The 19,507-nt window shown below is 42.4% G+C and overlaps 1 protein-coding gene across 2 annotated transcripts in view; it reads right to left on the reverse strand.

The window, feature by feature from the left end:
- The window catches only part of LOC148030034 (actin-related protein 4-like), a 112,038-nt gene that overhangs the window by 35,396 nt on the left and 57,135 nt on the right, over positions 1-19,507 (reverse strand). For both annotated transcript variants that reach the window (XM_087686298.1, XM_087686297.1), the window contains exons 7-12: positions 19,260-19,309; positions 18,994-19,048; positions 18,814-18,891; positions 17,301-17,354; positions 17,127-17,180; positions 16,935-16,995 (exon numbers count right to left, since the gene is read on the reverse strand). In XM_087686298.1, coding sequence (XP_087542424.1) covers positions 16,935-16,995; positions 17,127-17,180; positions 17,301-17,354; positions 18,814-18,891; positions 18,994-19,048; positions 19,260-19,309 — 352 coding nt within the window. The remainder of the gene's footprint in view (positions 1-16,934; positions 16,996-17,126; positions 17,181-17,300; positions 17,355-18,813; positions 18,892-18,993; positions 19,049-19,259; positions 19,310-19,507) is intronic.

Here is a 19,507-nt window from a genome sequence, read left to right on the forward strand (position 1 = left end):
GACTTGCCGTTGTTTCTTTCAACTCCAGCTCCGTGGCACGAATGGCTAAGAGTTGTTCCTCAGAGAGGACGATGCGCAAGGTGTTTGACTGGGGGGCACTCACAAAATACACCGGCGTCTAACCAGAGGTTTCCATTGTGGGTCCCTGCTAAGAACCTACCTATAACGCAACTTCGCTATTGGTGGGGGGGAAAGTTGTTGTAGAGGAAGGGAGCAACTTGGGGAGGGGGGGGGGGGGGGGGGGGGGGAGCACGTGTGGTGGGCTGCTAGACGGGGCCATTGGCTAAGGGCAAAGGAGGCAGGGGGCAGCCCGGGGGGGGTTGGCAGGGCAAGCACGCCATTGAGCCACAGGCGGGGAGCGACGGGTAGGGCGGGTGCAGCAAGCCACAGGTGGGGGCACAAGTAGGGGGCACCGGACAGGGTAGGTGCCAGGCAGGCGGGGGCACAGGTAGGGGGCGACAAGACAAGGCAAGCGACGGACGGACAGGAGAGGGCAACGGACAAGGCAGGGGGCAATGAGCTGCAGGTAGGGGAGCCCTCTAGGGATGGCGACAGGGAGGGAACATGCGGGGGTGGCGCAACGGATCAGTCGGGGGGCGGGGGTAGCTTACATGACGCGACGGGCAAGGAGTTCTTCCGACCCTTCAAGCGTATTGTTTTAAGTGCATCCAATTCTGTTAGCAATATCATCCTCGGGATTTACTTTTCATTCAGTCTAGCATACGACCACATGGTCTTGCTTGGATCATATGCATAGTATGCAAGACAATGATTTCTTGCTAGAGATTCTAGAGATGAGAGTATTTTAACAATATGCTTAATCATATCACTCTTCTTTGTAATTTGACATGCTTAGACAACCCATTACCCCTTTGCACAGTTTTAAGCAGACTTCCCTTTCAATTTAATTCCTCCTATTTGACTCGTGCAGTCTTCAATGGTTACATTACATGGGACAATTGCTTGACATGTTGTGTTGCCAAGTAATATGGAATTCACCATGCTTCACTTTGGAGGCAGAGTATGCATGTTGTGGAGGAAATGCAGGCTTTAGTTCATTCCTTATTACTTGAATCTCCATATGATACTTTCTTGGCTCCATTATTTGTGAGGCTGGCTGATCTTCTTAAGCATTTGCAGCTGAGATCTTATCAACAAGCCAAACTCAAAGCCTTGACTGAGGGTATACAGGATAACTCTTGTTAGTCCCATAAATTCTTTTGTGGCTGGTGAGACTGCAGAGTGTTGATGGTTAGATGGTTACAAACCCCATGTCTATTGTTGATATGTGTAGAACTTATTTCATGGAACTTCTAGGTTTGAGAGAGAGACCTTCTAATCAGATTATTCCTGCATGTTCAATATTTTATGCCTCAGTTAAGGATGAGGTTTCATTTGACATCCATGTTACCTTGGTGGTTGATATTCAGGAGGATGAAGTTATGGATGTCTTATTGTTTGCCCAGGGTTAAAAGTCTTGGTTGGCATGGCTTACCAATGAATTTTTTGAGACTTACGCAATGTTTCTGGAAACATGCTTGCATCTTGGAAAGAAGGGGTTATCAAGTTGATCCCCAAAGTCCCTTCCGCTTCAATGCTCAAACATTGGCGATTGATTTCATTGATGGTTATGATGTACAAGATATTCTCAAAGGTGTTGGCCAATTGCCTCCATAAGCATCTCTTGGGCATTGTACATCCCCACTAGCATGGGTTCATTAAAGATAGGAATATTTTACATGATATCCTAAATGTATAGATCGGCATAGATTATATGTAGCAATCCAATGAGGAGGTTGTTATGGTCCAATTGGATATGGAGAAGACCTTCGACTACTTGGACCGGTCTTTTCTTGTAGAGCTTATGTAGACCATGGGTTTTGGGCCACGCATGTCCTAGCCAATATACATTATTAGTAGTGATGCTCCTTTGCATGTCATGCTGAATGGTGGGGTTACTAAGCCCTTTACTCTTGCAAGGTCGATCGGATAGGGCTGTCCTCTGAGTGCCTTGTTTTTTACCCTTGCCACCCGTTGAGTTCTCGCCATGTTGTCGCATCTAGTTGAGACTGGGGAGCTGGCTGGTTTCTCTTTTCCATTGAATCAACATTTTGTTGGGCATGTATTGGCTGATGACACTTTAATGATATTGAAAGCAGACAAGGATAACCTTTTAGAGGCATTGGATATTTGCGATTTGTTTTGGCATGCCTCAGGCCTCTATAGTAATTCTACTAAATCATGGCTCATCAGTTGCACTGATTCAGATTTACATGTTTTGAGGTAGCAATGTGAAGTCATTCTACATGGCCATATTGCACGACATTTAGGTTACCCTTTGGGTGTTGATGTTCGGCCTAGACAATTGCTACGATGGATCTCTCAGAAGCTAGAAGCTAAGTTCCTTAGAAATCCCAAGAGTGGCCTTTTCAAGTGTGCTTCAAAGTGGCACATGTGAAGATATGCTATGGTTTGCACAAAGAAAACATGGAATGTATGAACATGGTTGAAACACAATAACTTAGATAGTAACGCAATAAACAAAAAACACAAAATGCAAAAAACATAAATAGAGAAGAAAGAGAACTCTGAAGTGCACTTCGACGAGACCTAGCAGCCACGCAAAGACTACTCCAGGAGGCACCAAGGGACCCCACTCTCCACGCACAGGAGATGCGCGCACGGGCAGCCCTCGCCGGCCTCAAGGACAAGCACTCCAAGTTTTCTTTCCATAACTCAATAGCTTTTTGGGCACAGAAGGGGGACACAATGTGCAAGGAGTTTTTCCAGGTGCATCAGCCTCACATTTCAGGAGATCAGATTCGCAACCTTCGGGATTAGTATGGGAGGATTCACTCTATAGCCCATATGAGGTGATGGATATTGCCACAGACTACTACACACACCTTTTCCAGCAAGAGGCAATCTCAGCCAGCAGTCTTAGCCAGAGGACAGGGTTGTAGACATCAGGTTTGGGACCATATCCCGTCCCTTGTCACAAAGGAGATGGGTTGCTCCCTCCTAGACCCCTTCATAGAGAAGGAACTAGAGGAGCCTTTCCATGCACAAGACGGGCAGAAATGCACGGGAGAGAATGGTCTTTCTAAGGCCTTCTTCGCTAACTACTGGGAGGTGGTGAAGGACCCCCTACAGCTGGCCTTTCAAGAGATTTTCAGCTCAGGATGGATGCCAGGGAGTCTATCGGCAGGTCTTATCAGTCTCCTCCCCAAGGGGGGAGACCCCTTGGAGCTATCCCAGTGGAGACCGATCACCCTATTGTCAATAGCCTATAAGGCACTGGCTAAGATGATAGGTAGGCGACTCCGCCCTGTGCTCCCAGACATCATTCATGACACACAGACAAGTTTTGTCCAAGATAGGAGCATCCTAGACAATGTCTTCACCTTCTTCAAGGCGACTGAGTGGGCCCAGCACAGTGGTCACGGGTTGGCTGTACTTCTCTTGGACTTCGAGAAAGCCTACGACAGGGTTGACTATTATTTGGATATTTATTTATTGTAATTAAAATTTCAAAAGTTAGGTATTTTAAAAAATTAGTCTTGTTGATATTAAATCTTTTTGAAGATAAGCATAAGGTTTATTATTGAAATTTAAAGTTTATATGATTTTCTTTTTGTGCATGTATATGTTTATATGTGTGTATTTATAGATAACTATATATGTTTATGTTTTTTCATGTGTGTGCATATAGATATGATTAATAATTATTAAGATGCAATATATATATGTATATATATATATAGGATTCATTACCAATTATTGATCATAAAAATTTATTCTAACTTATATATTTATATTTGAATTTGAATTACAATAGTCATGTGTGTGTGTGTGTGTGTTTTTCTCAATAATGGTAATATATTGAGAGAAAGCTAGAGAGAAAAGAAAGAAAGAAAGAAAGAAAGTTATATTAATGTCTACAACAGGCCAAGTTGGCCTATGAGACCAAAATGTTGCATACAAAATGTCTGGGAGATTTCAAAAGTCCCAATGAAGCTAACATTTATGCTATGTTGAAATAAATTGAGTAGGTACAAAATGATATCTAGACTAGATACAATCTAGAGGTGCTCCCAGTGCGGTGTGGAACTGCTCCTGGAGTGTTCATCCTAGGATGTCCCGCATGGGTCGGTCTAACATAGAGAGACTAAAGCGGCGGGGCAGGGCCCTCCGATGGCGGCGTAGTATCCTTATGCTTTGTTACATATAATATTAATAATTTTAATTTCAATTAGATATATAGATTTTTAGATAGATAGATATGGTTAAGATATTAGTATATCTACATAATATTGTTTGTAACAAGGCTTCTTAGAGGGCACCATGGTGAGGTTGGGCTTCCCCCAGGCATGGATCCGTGGGGTCTCTGCACTTTACAGATCGGCTACCAGTAGGGTTTTCATAGGTGGCAAGAGGGATGAGGAGTTTCGACTGGAGAGATCGATCCGGCAAGGCTGTCCTCTCGCCCCGTATCTATTACTACTCTTTGCAGAGGCGATGTCCTAGTTCCTCCGGTCACGTGTGAGCGGGCTACATGGCCTTTGACTTTCGGTAAGGGAGGAGACGGAGCTATTAGATTTAGAGTATGCAAATGATACCCACTATATAGAGGGCGATGAGCTGAGGCTGGAGAGAGTGAGACTAGCTCAGGAGGTGTTCTACACTGCAGCAGGAGTGAAAATCAACTGCCGAAAGTCGGTTGGTTTTCTTATGGACACGGACTCTAATACAGAGTGGGGCGTCAACTTGGGATTCAAATGGGTGTGCAGAGGGTAGACCGTCCAATACCTGGGGTTTCAAGTGGGACTCGACATCACTCCGGCCAAGCAATTCCTTCCTGTACTTGACTCTATCAGGCGGAAGCTGACCTACTAGAGTATTGCCCGCCTTTCCTTCCTGTACTCGACTCCGCCCTAACAGTTCCTACTTGTACTCGACTCTATCAGGTGGAAGCTAACCTACCGAAGTATTGCATGCCTTTCCTTAGCAAGCCGAGCCCTAATGGTCAACCAGGTCCTCCTAGCGAGGGCATGGTACATCACCTCGTGCTCGTGTTTTTCCTCATCTTGTGGAGCTGAGGAGAAGGGAGATTGACGCAGCAATACCTCAGGAGTGGCTTGACCCCCCGATCCGAGAGCCGGTAGAACCTGGCAAGGTATGGACGGCTAGATTTTCACCAATAGGTATCCCCCTACAGGTGACAGGCAGAGTAGGTGGCACCCCCTACAGGATGTTCTTCATCGTGCAAAAGGGGAGGCGTTTGGTCCTTGACAGAGGGGAGCAAGATGATGAGATCATTGTCCTTCCTTGGAAGAGGATTCGTGTAGTCAGTCTTCAGGGGAAGACCTGGCATCTAGACCCTTGTGTGTTCTGTGAAGACTTCCGGGGGTGGCACCTCTGGATATGCAAGAGCAGACCACTTGATGAGCTAGAGTGGGATCCTGCAAACTGGCTATGGCCCACCACTGCGGTTGCAAAGAAGCCACTGAGCTTCTTGGAGTACACAGTCAGGATTGGCAGACATGTACTTATGCAGGAGGACATGGACTAGGCACCTTCATGTAGCAGATATTGGGCAGAGCACAGCATCATGGATGCCTTCTGTGGGACTTTCTGGCGCCGCCTATGGGACAGCTAGAGGCCAAGGAGGGTATCGTATTTCCTATGGCTTTTGACACACGGAAGACTGGCGGTGGGGAGTTGGCTAGCCCAAATGCAACAGGATGGAGGGTGTAAACGCTGCCCGCAACAACTTTTGAAAACTCCAAAGCACTACCTTTGGTCATGCGAGGCGGCACAACTCGTGTGAAGAGGAGCATGTCGCATTTTCCGCCGTATGGCACCCAACCTTGGATGCATCTCGTGGGGAGCTTTTTGTTGGCAAGCAGTCAACCAAGGCCGTCACCTTCTATACGAGGCCGGGATGCAGGACATGATCTTCATCATTGAGGCTGGGTCTTGCGCAGTGGTTGGCCTGGAAGCTTTACCCAGCCGCCAGGTACTGGAGCCCATAGCAGACCGCTCTAAGGTATGGGAGATTGTAGGAAGTCTTACTAGATGGCACATTTGGAAGGCACACTATCAGGAGGTTTTTGGCAGGGAGAGCCTTTCAGTACAGGCGACTTTGGTTGAGCTCTAGACTTCCATCATCCACTCCCTCCACGGCTTGTGGAAACAAGTGCAAGGCGAGTCTCGAGCTCATCAGGAGCTCTATTTTCACTTCTTGCGCACCTGAGGCAGCCAAGACATGTTCTTCATGATGCAGGCAGGCAGCCCTAGATGGCGATACACCGCCCCTCCATGGCTTCTTGCCCCCATCCCCCCTAGACCGCCTTGAGAGGCTTGTATACTTGATATACCTGGGACTCTGCATCAGCTCCAGCTAGTCTGTTGAGATGAGCACTTCTTTGTATTCTGGGTTTTTCTAAAGTAATATAATTAGGCACACCTTATTTGAAAAAAAAAAATCCCAAGGATGATGAGCAGAGCCAAGGCCAAAGGTCCTATTAGAGAATAGTCAATGCAAAATCATCCCAAGCACAATCCTCTAGTGCATCCATCACCAAGTGCTCAAAGGTAGACTACAAAGGGTCAACACACATATTGAGGTCGCACATAGCAAGCCCCATCAACCAAGAGATTAGCATGCTGTCAAGCAATCGCATAAGTAATGACGATGCAAGGAATCATTCAATGCATACATCCCAACCAGCCATAAAATCTCACCTTCAAACGTAATCTCGATTACTAAAAAATGCCCAAAGACATCATTCTTTAGAAGCACCAGTTAAAATTTCTCGTGAACAATCATGAGGACACCAAAGTAATGCATTGCAGTGCCTCCAACACAAAATAATCAAAACCCATGGCAATCCAAAATTCTACCCGCTTCACTGTGACTTTTATATTCAACAACACATGACACATCCCAATTATTCATGTGCAAAATATGTCACATATCATGTGGTTTGCTGAGAGAGCAAATCCCACAAATAGTTCAAGTGGTAATCTTCATGTCATCTTGCTTGCTACAAGAACAAATCCCATGAATAGTCCAAGTGGCAATCTTCATATATTAATAAAAAGAAAATCAGGTTTGAGGCTAAGCCTACCTCAATTTAACTTTCTCTACCAATGCCTTAAATATCCCATCATCGAAAAAATCAGCCAACAATGCAAATGCATTTTGTCCTTGGCAATCAGAGTTAGAAATAGAGGGATTATCCCCAATCTTAAGAGTTGATCATGGATAGTGTCATGAGGACATGTATTTTTGAAACCTCACTTAACATGTAGATTAATTTTTAATCACATGGTTAAGTGAATGTTACACATGTGAGGTGTAACTTGGGTTAGAGTAAACTTACGAGTCCCCCGACCCGAGGAAATCACAGGATGTCGAAGGCAAAAGTTGTTATAAGATATGCCACACACGTACTTGGTGGTATTTGGTACCAATTGTTGGCCTAGGTCATCAGTGACATTAGAGAAGTCACCTTTAACAATTAACGCCAATCTAATGATCAAAGATGGCACAAAGACACTTGGGAACGGAAGTTGCCTAGCCAATTTAATTATTGGCCAATCAAATTATTTTTCAAGGCACCGAAATAATTATTGGATTAATTTTCAGTCTTTAAAGACTGAAAATTAATATTTAATTATGGATAATGCTGGAAAAACCATTTGAGAAGACTACCACCTATCAAAAATACCCATGAAGACTAGAAAACGTCTTTAGAGGCTAGAGAGAGACATTTTTTGTGTATTCAGCCCTGCAAGAGAGAGAGAGGAGATGATGCTGGTTTGATTTGCAGCCATTGGAGAACCTTTTGAGGCAACCAAGGGTAGGAGAAGACCAATCAACAACAGGTGACAACATCTACAGGCTGTTGAGACAAGGCAGCAGTAATAAATGACTGATTTTCTTTAGTTCTTTGCATCTACAAGCTGTTGAGACAAGGCCAGCAGTAAATGACAGATTTTCTTCAGTTCTTTGTGAAGAAACTCTGAATTTTCTCTCCTCAGTATTCTCTCTCATCTCCCAGTCTTTCTACAACCTTGCTCCGAAGATTACAGCATTAAGATCACCAGAGGCTAAGAAATTTTAGATTTCTCTGTTGTAAACTCTAATCTGTAGCAAAAATTAGGGTTAAGCGACAGTCTCAGGAAGCATGCCAAAAATTGGAAGCTCCAAGACTTGGATTCAACAAGACTGAAGTTGTTTTCAATCAAACTCAGGTGTAGGGGCCAGAAAATCAATGAATTTGGGGCATTTTCTATCTCCATCAAAGCGGCTGAAGGTCAATTGATTGCCTGAATCAAGGGGCAAATCAGATTGAAGACTTGCTAATCATTTTGGACAGTAAGGGAAGTTGGAATACCAAAAGGGGTTGGAAGATCCATATTTCTCTGCACAAGAGGCTCATCATCATTAGAACCATCAACCATCATATCTGCGACAATGATAGAAGCAACCTTGGCATTCAATTTTTCTAGACACTCATCTTCCCAACATTCTCATTATCAACCTTATCCTTAGTTAGAACCAAGTATGCTAAAAGGTGATTTTTCATTACTTTTAAAATGCCAACAACCAATACAACAAGGATAGATTCGTTAGATTAGGGTTTAGCAACACGTGCACACTCACAGTGAACAAGTGAACAGCAAGTGAGAAAAGAAGGTAAAAAGTGCCCGTGAGATAAGGGAGTGCTCACACCAGAACATAGGAGGAACACAATAAACGTAACAAGATTTCCCCTTCAACTTTACATCAAGTGTATAGATCTTGCCCTTATGCTAATGTCATTACTTACATATATAAATCATTCATTGCATGCATACAATGGCACCAGGCATATCAAGCAAGACGTCACAATCCTCAAGTGGAGCAATAAGGAACTCTTCATTGTCTACATATCCGTGAATGTGTAACCGAAGCTTTCGAATGAGCAGTGTGACAAGCTCTCCATGGCTTTTGCATGCCATTCCAACTTCCCCCATAGGTCCCATCTCATCCTCTCTAATGCCTAGATAGGCTTCCATGTCTATAAAGATGAAGTTGGCTCCTAGGCCATTATCAAAGAAAATCAAAGCATGCTAATCTCTTATTTCGCCCCATGCTCTACATAACTCAATAGCATCATCATTAGGTTGATCACTAACATTGGGCACCAATCCAACTGATGTTTTGGGCTTCTTACCCTTGGGATCTCCTTGATTTTCTGATTTTCCAACTAGCAGCCTATTGGGATAGTCCTTAGCAACGTGGCCCCCCTTTTCACAATAAAGCATTTACTTAGATTCCCTACGTTATGCAAGTCCAACCCTTTCTTTGTTGTTTTGACCTCTTTTCATGCTAATTTTCAGATCTTCTTCTTTTCTCAACCTTCGACAACTTCTTATTCCGCTTCTTCCCACTCTCTTGGAAGCCCAAATCCTTCTCACACAACAAAGCGTCAGCTCTAGCAACAATCTCTATGAGCCAAAACATGCTAGACGCTGTGGAGTTGATGCAAAGATCCTTGATTCCTTTAGGCAACCCACATACATACTTTTCCACTTCTTCATGAAGAGGAACTGGACGATAAGAAATGACCGGCAGCAAGGCATCCCAAAACTTCTTATTATACTATTCGAAGTTCTTGCTTTCCTTTGTATCTAGCTTATTCCAAGCTATCATGATGTCCACCTCAAAAATACTTCTCAATCAATTTGATGCAAACATCTACTTGAATTGCACCCATGTTGATGGTGCTCTTCCTTGCATTAAGAGTGTGGACCACCACTGCAATGCATTCCCCTTTAAGAAAGTGTCTGCCTTCCAAATCTTAGAGGACCTGGTAAAGTTTCCCCCTAAATAGGCTATATAAAACTCTTGAATGAAAGTCAAAGCTTTCAGCCTATATTGTGCACCACTAAAGGACTCAAGCTATATTTTCACTCTAGAGGCGACCTACACCAACTATCGCCATCATCATAACTTGCATTTCACCCTTCTTGGTGTCTTCTTGCCTATCGCCTGCACTTTAGTGGCTGCATTTTGCAATTTTTTCTCTCCTCTACTTCTCTGACACTAATCTGGTATCACATTTGCTGTGTTTGCTGTTTTTTAACAGTGTGGAGGTTGGCTTTCTGCATTTCCGAATCCATCAAGAGTACAACACACTCTCCAACTCATTACCTCTGCCTCGGTCCTTGAGACATGAGAGTTCAAGGTACAATATTCCTTCTTTGCATAGTGTGTTTGCTGCATGAGCATTGCATTTACAAATTCATTCATTTATGATCTTCACTGTGTTCATAGTCTCTAAGTTACCCTAACCCTAACCGTGTTTTGTTCAATTTATGCTTTGTCGTCTGCTTGTATTTATGTTTCTGCATTCGGATATTTTGTTACAAGGGCTGCATAGGATGCACCATCCTCTCAATCTGACCCCATAGGTCTTGGTATCCATGAGGAATCCGAAAAAGTCTCATGGCTTTGCAAAATCACATCAAAATCTCATAGCTCACAAGAGTAGCATCAGCAACAAAAGACAAACCAAGATATGCCATACAATTAAATTTTGGCCAATCCTCCTATTTCCCCTCCCAAGAAATCATCCATGGCAAACCCAACAATTCCATCTGAAATGAATGACCTGCCGACTGTCTGATTCTAACGTACCTTTGAAGAACAAGCCACCAAGAACAAACAAACGATTTACCAAAATGGAGGAGGATGTCGAGAAATGTGAATTAGTATTAAGAATATGCCACCATAAACCATATATGTTGATATTTCCACAACATGAATTAGATGTGCCTAGTAAGACCATCCAAAGAAGTGGTATTCCAAGGTAGGAGTGGCAAAAAGTAAGCAAGCATGGATAGTATGATGGTCTGCATGACTTTGAGGCATACATGAAAGGGCCAAGCTTGGGATTTCCAATGAACAAAGATGGCCTCTAAATTTTGTAATATCCATTCCAACAAGCATTTTGGTTGAACATCAACATCCAAGGGATACCCAAATGTCTAGTGACATTGCTACGAGGTACGACCACCCCCTACCATCCCCAGAATTGAAAATCAAGTTCAGTGCAAATGATAAGGGAGGATTTCACAGCATTAACATGCAAACCAAAAGCATGTCCAAAAAGATTCCACACACCCAAAGCCTTGCGAAGATTCTCCCTTTCCGCATGCTAGTGTTGAGCTAAAACACACTTTTCAACTGATTAGCATTCTTAAACAGCCCCAAAACACACTTAATTAATGAAAAACCCTAAAAAGGAAAGCGGTCTGAGAGAGTTTCAATGATCCCCCAAAAACCCTAATTCTTTGGGGTACCCTTTAACATCTATAAATAGACAGGCTGCCCCCATTCAGCCTTATCCCTTTTTGCAAGTTTCTCACCCTCGTGTGCAAATTTCAGCTATCAGCCTACCTCCATGTGGAGGTACCATTGTGACTGCTGCCACCTCTCCATCAGCCCTTGCAATGCCTTGGTGCCTTCTTCCAAGCTATCGCCCACTGTCTCGTGCCATCTTCCAACCTGCATCTAGCATCCACCTGCCATCACCAGCATCTCCACCATCTCTTAGTGCTTGCATTTGACCCACATCAGTCAAGCGTCAATCTCCACACCCTCCAGCTGCCTGCATTTGGGCTCCCTCTGCCTAGCAACAGTGTGGCTACTTCCCTCTCCATTGCGTGACATCTTTCAACTTGTGTTTGCACCCTTCTAGAGCCACCTGGCATCATTTCTCTCTTCGACAGCAACTGTCGCCTCTGTCTCCTCAGGCTCCTGGCATCAGCATTTTGCAGATTCCTCACTCCACACTCCAACTGGTGGTCACAAACTTGGGATCCATCTCCCGTGGACATCATAGTTGTTTCTATACATGCGAACAATGGTCTGTGGATCCATAAATGTGTGGTCCTCTAGATGCTGAAATCTAACCATGTTCTATCTACCAAGAGAAGCGTGCAACCCCCAAAAGAATTTATGAGACTGACAAGAAGCATCTTGCAAATTATCACTTAGAGATTTCAGCTTAGCCTGCTGATAAAATCTCAACTCAAGTACTAAATAAGGTCAACCAATCTCGCAGCCAATGGAGACAGAAATGCAACATTTGGGGATTGAAGGAGCAATAAGCGAACCAAAGTCAATAATTCCTTTGCCACCTACCAACACTGTCTACAAAGGGGGCATAGTGGATGCCAGATTGCCAACCAACCCTTTGCACATTGCTAATCAATTTCTCAAAAGAGTAACTGCCCTGAGATGTGAAGTCAACCAAGAATCAATCAAGCAATTGTCCCATATCACCATTAAAAACATGGTGTTTCAAGTAAGAAGAATTGAAGCACAGGGGAAGTCTTTCCAAAAACTATGCAAAAGAAGTAACAGGCTATGCAATCATCTCTCTCTCCCTCTCTCTCACACACACACATTAACAAGTAATTGTATTAATTACGAAAAAAGTATAAGATCACAAGATTACAATATGTAGGATGGCTCTAGGCCATTGAGCATAAACTAGATACAACAAACTCAACAGATACTCTCTAAGGCATCACAATCAAAGTACAAAGGAAATAGATGGGCTAGAGGGGGGCTGAAGAAACTGCAACATGCCAAGAAAGCAAACACTCTCTAGGGAGAATATCCACCAACTTGATCATGTCAAGCTGCCAATGAAGAAGTCCTCTCTCTCTCTCTCTCTCTCTCTCTCTCTCTCTCTCTCTCTCTCTCTCTCTCAAAATTCTACCAAGAGCCAACTACCATCCCCACCCCTGAGCCCCAACCAGCCCCACTGACCTCCTGGCCACGGAAGACCACCCTAGCAATAGCCACGGCAAGAAGCAAAGCCCGACGCCCATGCCCAACCAGCCCCCGCCCCCGCCCGGCAAGAGGCACATGTCGAGGATACAAGGGATACTATGCCACCACCGGAGGGCCTTGCCCCACCAATTCAACATCTCGATGTTAGATAGACCCATGCAAGACATTTTAGGATGACCAAGCTCCATGAGCAGTTCCACACCATACTTGGAACACATATGAATTGTACCCGGCCTATATACATTTTGTACCTACTGAATCAATTTATCATAGCATTAGATGGTAGCTTTACTAGGACTTGGAAAGTTTTCCAGACATTTTCTATGTAACATTTTGGTCTCGTAGGCCAACTTGGCCTTTCGTAGACATTAATATAACTTTCGTTCTTTCTTTCTTTCTCATAATAGGTAATTGTATTATTTACTAAAAAATTACAAGATTACAAGACACAAGATGGCTCTAGGCCATTGTCCAAAATCTCAAAAGTACAACATGTCCAAGAGTACAAAGATAAAATCATGATTAAAAGTACAAAGAAACTTGGCTTGCAAGGGGGCTAAAGAAACTACAACATGGCAAGAAACCAAATGCTATTTAGGGAGGATAATCTACCATCTCAATCATGTTGAGCTGCTGATGGAGGCCTCTCAAGCAAGCTATGTAACTTTGCACTCTTGATGAAGACTCAAAGATGAAGGCATTCCTCATAGTCCATATGTGCCAACAACCCTAGAAGTGTAGGAAGTGAAAAAGCACTTTCATATCGGCTTGCACAAGATCCATAAACTTGGTATGTCCAAAGACCTTGTGTTTTGGGAGCATCAATAGCCCAACCACTCAAGACCCAATGGCTAATAGCACTGACCAAACCTTCTTGGCCACCTGACAAGAAAGGAATCAAGGTTGAGAGGTTTCCACAAATGTCTAACAAAAGAAATACACACACACACACACACACACACTCTCTCTCTCTCTCTCTCTCTCTCTCTCTCTCTCTCTCTCTCTCTCTCTCTCTCTCATGCCTCCTCACATTATGTCTCTTCTCGACATTGTCTTTCTCTCCTCAACAAAACTCTCTCTCTCTCTCTCTCTCTCTCTCTCTCCCCGCAAAATTATCATTCTCTCTCCTCCCGACATCAACATCTCAACAATAATATAAAAGCATCAATACTTAACAATAATGTTAACATTGGCATCAACAATAGTATTAATTGTAACATCAATATTAACATTAAATGTTCATGCCATAGTATTATTAAGTACCGCATTAAGATTAACAATTATGTTAACCTTAAATGTTAGTGTTTTAAAATATCATTGATGCCAATCCAAGCAACAAGATCGTAGCTACCATCGATGGCCTACCATGGCCTCAAAGTGGCAACCCTCCTAGGCCCAATCGTCCATACTACTAAAGACACTTCCGTATTAGCATCACCTTAACACAACCCTTTAAACAAGTACTGAACAAGAAACGTATCTTGTCATACTCACATCCTATAATACCTATCCCCCTATGCACGCCCTCTCTCACTAGTAGCATCCCATACCACCCTATATGAGATGAAAGCGTACTTGTCACACGTGGGCCATCATGGTCCCATGGTCAAATGGTGATCTTTTGCATGTGTCATTCAATCTCACATTAGACAATAAGCTGATGCTCTGATACCAATGAAATATCCACCCAGGATCCAACCTACACAAGATGTATCCCTTGGACACTCCTGTATCATTGGCTGTTGAGATTACAAGCTCAACACATGCGGACATTGATGATGGACCACCTGGTTAGATGGGTCCACACGTCTACACTTAGCACGTCGGTGGTCATTATGACTCACACATGGACACTAACTCATTACTTATTATATTCAGGTTGTTACACCTATTTACAGCTGGCATAGTTATAGCGCCAATCGACTAGTGTAGTCGATTATGCATTGTTTGACTTAGTAGGCCACTTTCCTTTATGTTGTATCTTATCTATACTTTGTGTACATTGTAAAGTGTGTGGAAGAAGAAGAAGAAATCAATAAGAAAACGTTTTGGCCTCCATCTCTCTTCTTCTCTCTTGAGTGCGAACATGAGAAGAATGGACATCAAACTCACCTCCCATCCATAGAGCCAAATGGGCTCACCATCAAGCTAGGAGCTAGCAACAAACAAGGTCACAACCACATTCCAAAAGTTGTCTAAGTGTGTGGATGTGTTGGCCTACGAGCCAAGAGTTCAAGAGTGATGATCACACAATGGTGTGCACAATAGGGCTTTGAGTCCTATAAATAGGAATCAGCTGCCCTGACCCTAAAGGGCCCCTAATGCATTCACACTAAGTCCCTTCATATTCACTGCAACCAATGCTATTAGTGCCTATCCACACATGTCCAAGGATGTAACATGGAACGTAGAGGAGAAGGTGTAGATGTAGGCATGGCAAGTGGGAGCTAGAGGAGCAATTGGAGGTACTAGAGGACATAGCAAGGACAAGCGGGAGGCAGTAGGAGCAGCAAGAAAGGGGTGATGCAGCCCACGTAAAGGTGGTGGCAACGAAGTCAACAACAGCAGCAGCCCAACTAGGCTAGTTCAACAATTGGTCACCAACAACAAGATGAACTCATTTCCATAATAATTCCTCAATGAGTCAAACGACACAACATGAGCTTGAGCTCCTTTTTGAAATCAAGAGGTTGAATGAACATCGCAAACAAGTTATGTTGCCTCTTCCTAGCACAAAGGGCCCAAGGCACTTCATAGCACCTTGCCATACACCGTAGTCACATTGTTTCCCTTCCTACAACCTTGATCTTGTAACTTTTTTATTTTCTTTTTTTTTAGTCCTAAAACTAGAAAACAATACAAAATAAAGACAAAACTTCTTAAAGCCTTGCTAAGAAAAAACAAAAACCTAGACAATTGTCACAACGGACATGAAAAATTTAAAGGCTACTTATGTTCCAATTCATTTTTGCCTTAAGGGCACAAAACCTATTCTTTCCTTCATGTCATGGCATAACCAAGTGTCCTTATTGTTGAGCTAAAACACGCTTTTCATTGATTAGCATTCTTAAAACAGCCCCAAAACACACTTAATTAATGAAAAACCCTAAAAAGGGGAGCGGTCCGAGAGAGTTTCAATGGTCCCCCAAAAACCCTAACTCTTTGGGGCACCCTTCAACATCTATAAATAGACAGGCTGCCCCCATTCAGCCTTATTCCATCTGTGCAGGTTTCACACCCTTGAGTGCAGATTTCAGCCATCAGTCCACACACACGTGGCTGTCCAGCCCAAGAGACTGCTGCCACACCTTCTGCTGCTACGTTTGCTCCTCCAGTGTGTAGGTAATGGAAGTCTCCACGATCATATGACACCACAACAGAATTTTACTTGGCATTTCAGAATGATTCGCATGATGTTGTGTTGTACACCAACAATAAGCTTGGCATTCTTGCCAATTATTGCCTTCTCAAAAGCAAGGTTTGGTAAGGCTGTTTCTTAAAAAGCAATTATGTTATCCTCTGGCTGATTCGGCACCAATTGCTTTGATGCCTATAGCCTACAAAATTGGTACTAAAATGATTGATGAATGTTTGAAAGGAGTACTTCACATGAGCTACAATGCAGTTTATTCCACAAAGGCAAATTATGAACAATATCGCAAAATGTATATTTTGTCATTGATTATGCCAAATACACAGCTGGAGATGTCTTGCAGCAGATAGATGTTGTCAACACTTTTGACTTTGCATTAGAGTGCACATAACAGTTTGGGTCTCCTGGGTCATTGTGACCTTTTGAACAGTTCATATGGCTTTTTTCCTTTCTTTCCCTCTTCCCCCCAATAACACCATCATATATGCCCACTAGTGCATTTTAATCATTTCATATACTTGTTGTTCACTTATATATTTGATCATAATGTTTGCTCGAGAAGTTTCTACCTCTAAAACACTTGACAAGGAGATTCAACATCTTAACCGCCATTATTAAAGATGGCAAGAAAACCACCAAACTGGTTATTTCAAATCTAATGCAAATCAGATTATAGCATTCACGTGTGAAACAAGACATTACCATCAAAGCTTGATTCTGGAACACGGCAGACAGACTCTTTGATATCTGCTGCAATCTGCCTCTGCAAAAGGAGGAAAGAATGTCATGAGAACTCTACTTTTCTGAATTTTACAATCAGCTTTTGTCAGAAGCCTTTCAAGGCTGAACAGTTATGACAAAATGAAAATCTGCTTATAAAGCAGAACTTTCAACCTGGATGTATCTGCAGTAGCTCTCTGTTGTATTTGGAAAGTTCAAGTTAACAACCTGCAGGGTCCAGGGACTTGTCAATTGTTTTATAGCTAATGCAAGTCACTTTATGCAGTTTTCAAGGCACTGAAGAAATCGGAAAGATCAGCCCAGCTGACTATTCAAGACAACAGGCACCTCAAACTCGCCTGGGCGTATCTCCTTTCTCTTGAAGGAAAATCGCGGCCTTATCTGTCACAAGGTGGACACATTCTAATGAGCTCAAAGTACACATAAATGGAAAATGGATTATCACATCTTGTGAAGAACCTAAAGGTTCCCAGATCCATAGAGCTCAAACAATCAACATTGCTTGCTATGATGTTATTCTCTTTAGTCAGGACAACAAGTATTTTCTTCTACCCCTGTGGGCGAGTATGTTAGCACAGAAACCCCTTTAGTTGAACACCATTTACTCATTGTAACATTCACTCGTGCATCTCTATAACAAATAGAAGAGTTTTTAGTGATACTCGATTGTAGACTGCACCTCAAGTAAAATCAATCATATAGTAATACCACCACATAATTAACCACCCTGCCATAAACTCAAATGTAGGCCTGAGAATATTATGTACCTTAACAAAAGTAGCACATGCCTGCATAACCTGGCTAGCATTATTAGGACTGGCAGTAACATTTTCTGTAGGTATGTCTCATGTTGAGATGTCATACTACTCAAGCTTTGCCATGTTCCATGTATCTACAATCAGTATGTGCATAGTTTTTCCATTCGGCAATCATACGTCATACACAAATGGGTATGAAAGTATGAAAGGAGTATGATTCAGGTCTTGGGGCTGAATCATACGTTGCCCTAATTTCAATTCCAAAAATCAATAAAAATGTATCTAAAGAAAAAATTAGAATTTCATTATTTCAATAGCTTTAGATTCTATAAAATAGTCACTACCAATAAGGCTTTCAATGATCAAGACATAGCATTGATTTGCCAAAGAAAATTCAGACTTTGATTTCTAGTCATTTAAGTCAAGACACAATTAAAGCACCAATGGTAGGTGGCTGCCATACACTGGTGTCTATAGGCACACAACACCTTTTTTTACTTAAATTATCAAGTTTTGGTGCTTTTTTTAGTCATTTCTGTCCCCCCAAATGTGATCAAGTCTGAAATAGGATATCAAACTCCAGATGTCATATGTTTTTCATACATCTGCATTAGCAATCATACGAGTATGATAAAAACTATGAGTATGTGTATTTACTCTCACATAATACAGTTGGGAGCTGCTACAGAAAATGCTAGAGTCTTAGAAAGGATAATGTATGCGCCTATGAATGACACAGTATTAGAAGGTTCTGATAAATGTGCCAAAAAAGAAGGGAAGAGAGGTATGTAGGCTTACCAAAGAATTAAAGCCTATGAAGCTAAAAGGGATGTTCGATCCCAAAATACATCATCGTCTATTTGAAGCATGATTACACATGGAAATTAATAGATGTATGTGATCATGTTTATTTGGGTATATGGATGAACTACCTGAAGCTGACATGAGAAGACCTAGATAATTTGTGTATTTATTTCTCTGGAAAAGACTTCTAGAACAGAAACACCGTTGTATATTACCAAATCAAGAAAAAGTGTGAATGTGGCTTCAAGCACTACAAACAACAAAAGCTCTAAGCTTACCTCAACCCCTCTGCTTTCAAGAGTTTTTAAGAGGCAATCTGTCAACAGCTCACCGCCAATTGGAGATGCCACTATTCCCTGGAGAAGAATTGAGTAAACAAATATTACAGTATTCATAGCATTAACCAGCTGTTGATAATTCAAACAGCTAGACAGTAACTTCATGCATCAAATAACGACCTTTTGAAGAACATAGCCATCATGTACAGCAGCAACAGTGGTTGAACCACCACCACTGCAAATTAGAACATAAATACATTATTGAGTTTCAAAATAGCATGCCCTTGGAAGCATTAAGCCTGTTATTTATTTCTACAGAACATGCCATTTTCAATGAACAAACATTTGAAGCTGTATGCACATTGTATGTAATCTTCACCACACATAAAAATGAGAAGAGCACCCATGTATTCCATTTTTTAAAGATTTCTGTTTCAATCCCTTACCAATCTACAACCAATGATGTTGACCGACCAGTTGCAAAAGAGGTCAACACCTGTCAAACCAAAACACAAAATCCATGCGGAACTCAACAGAGAACAAGTGGCACAAACAATCAATCAACACTCTAGCATGAGATGAATCAAGTATAATAAAGTTTGCCTCAGAAATCACTCTAACCTAGTGCCGTCAAATCAGCAAATGCTAACATCATCAAGAGCCGCACTCCAGCAAAATAATATTAACACTGAGT

Source organism: Lygodium microphyllum, chromosome 10, assembly GCF_053477565.2.
Source record: "Lygodium microphyllum isolate KBCC chromosome 10, Lygodium_microphyllum_v1.1.10, whole genome shotgun sequence".
Classification (NCBI taxonomy): domain Eukaryota; kingdom Viridiplantae; phylum Streptophyta; class Polypodiopsida; order Schizaeales; family Lygodiaceae; genus Lygodium; species Lygodium microphyllum.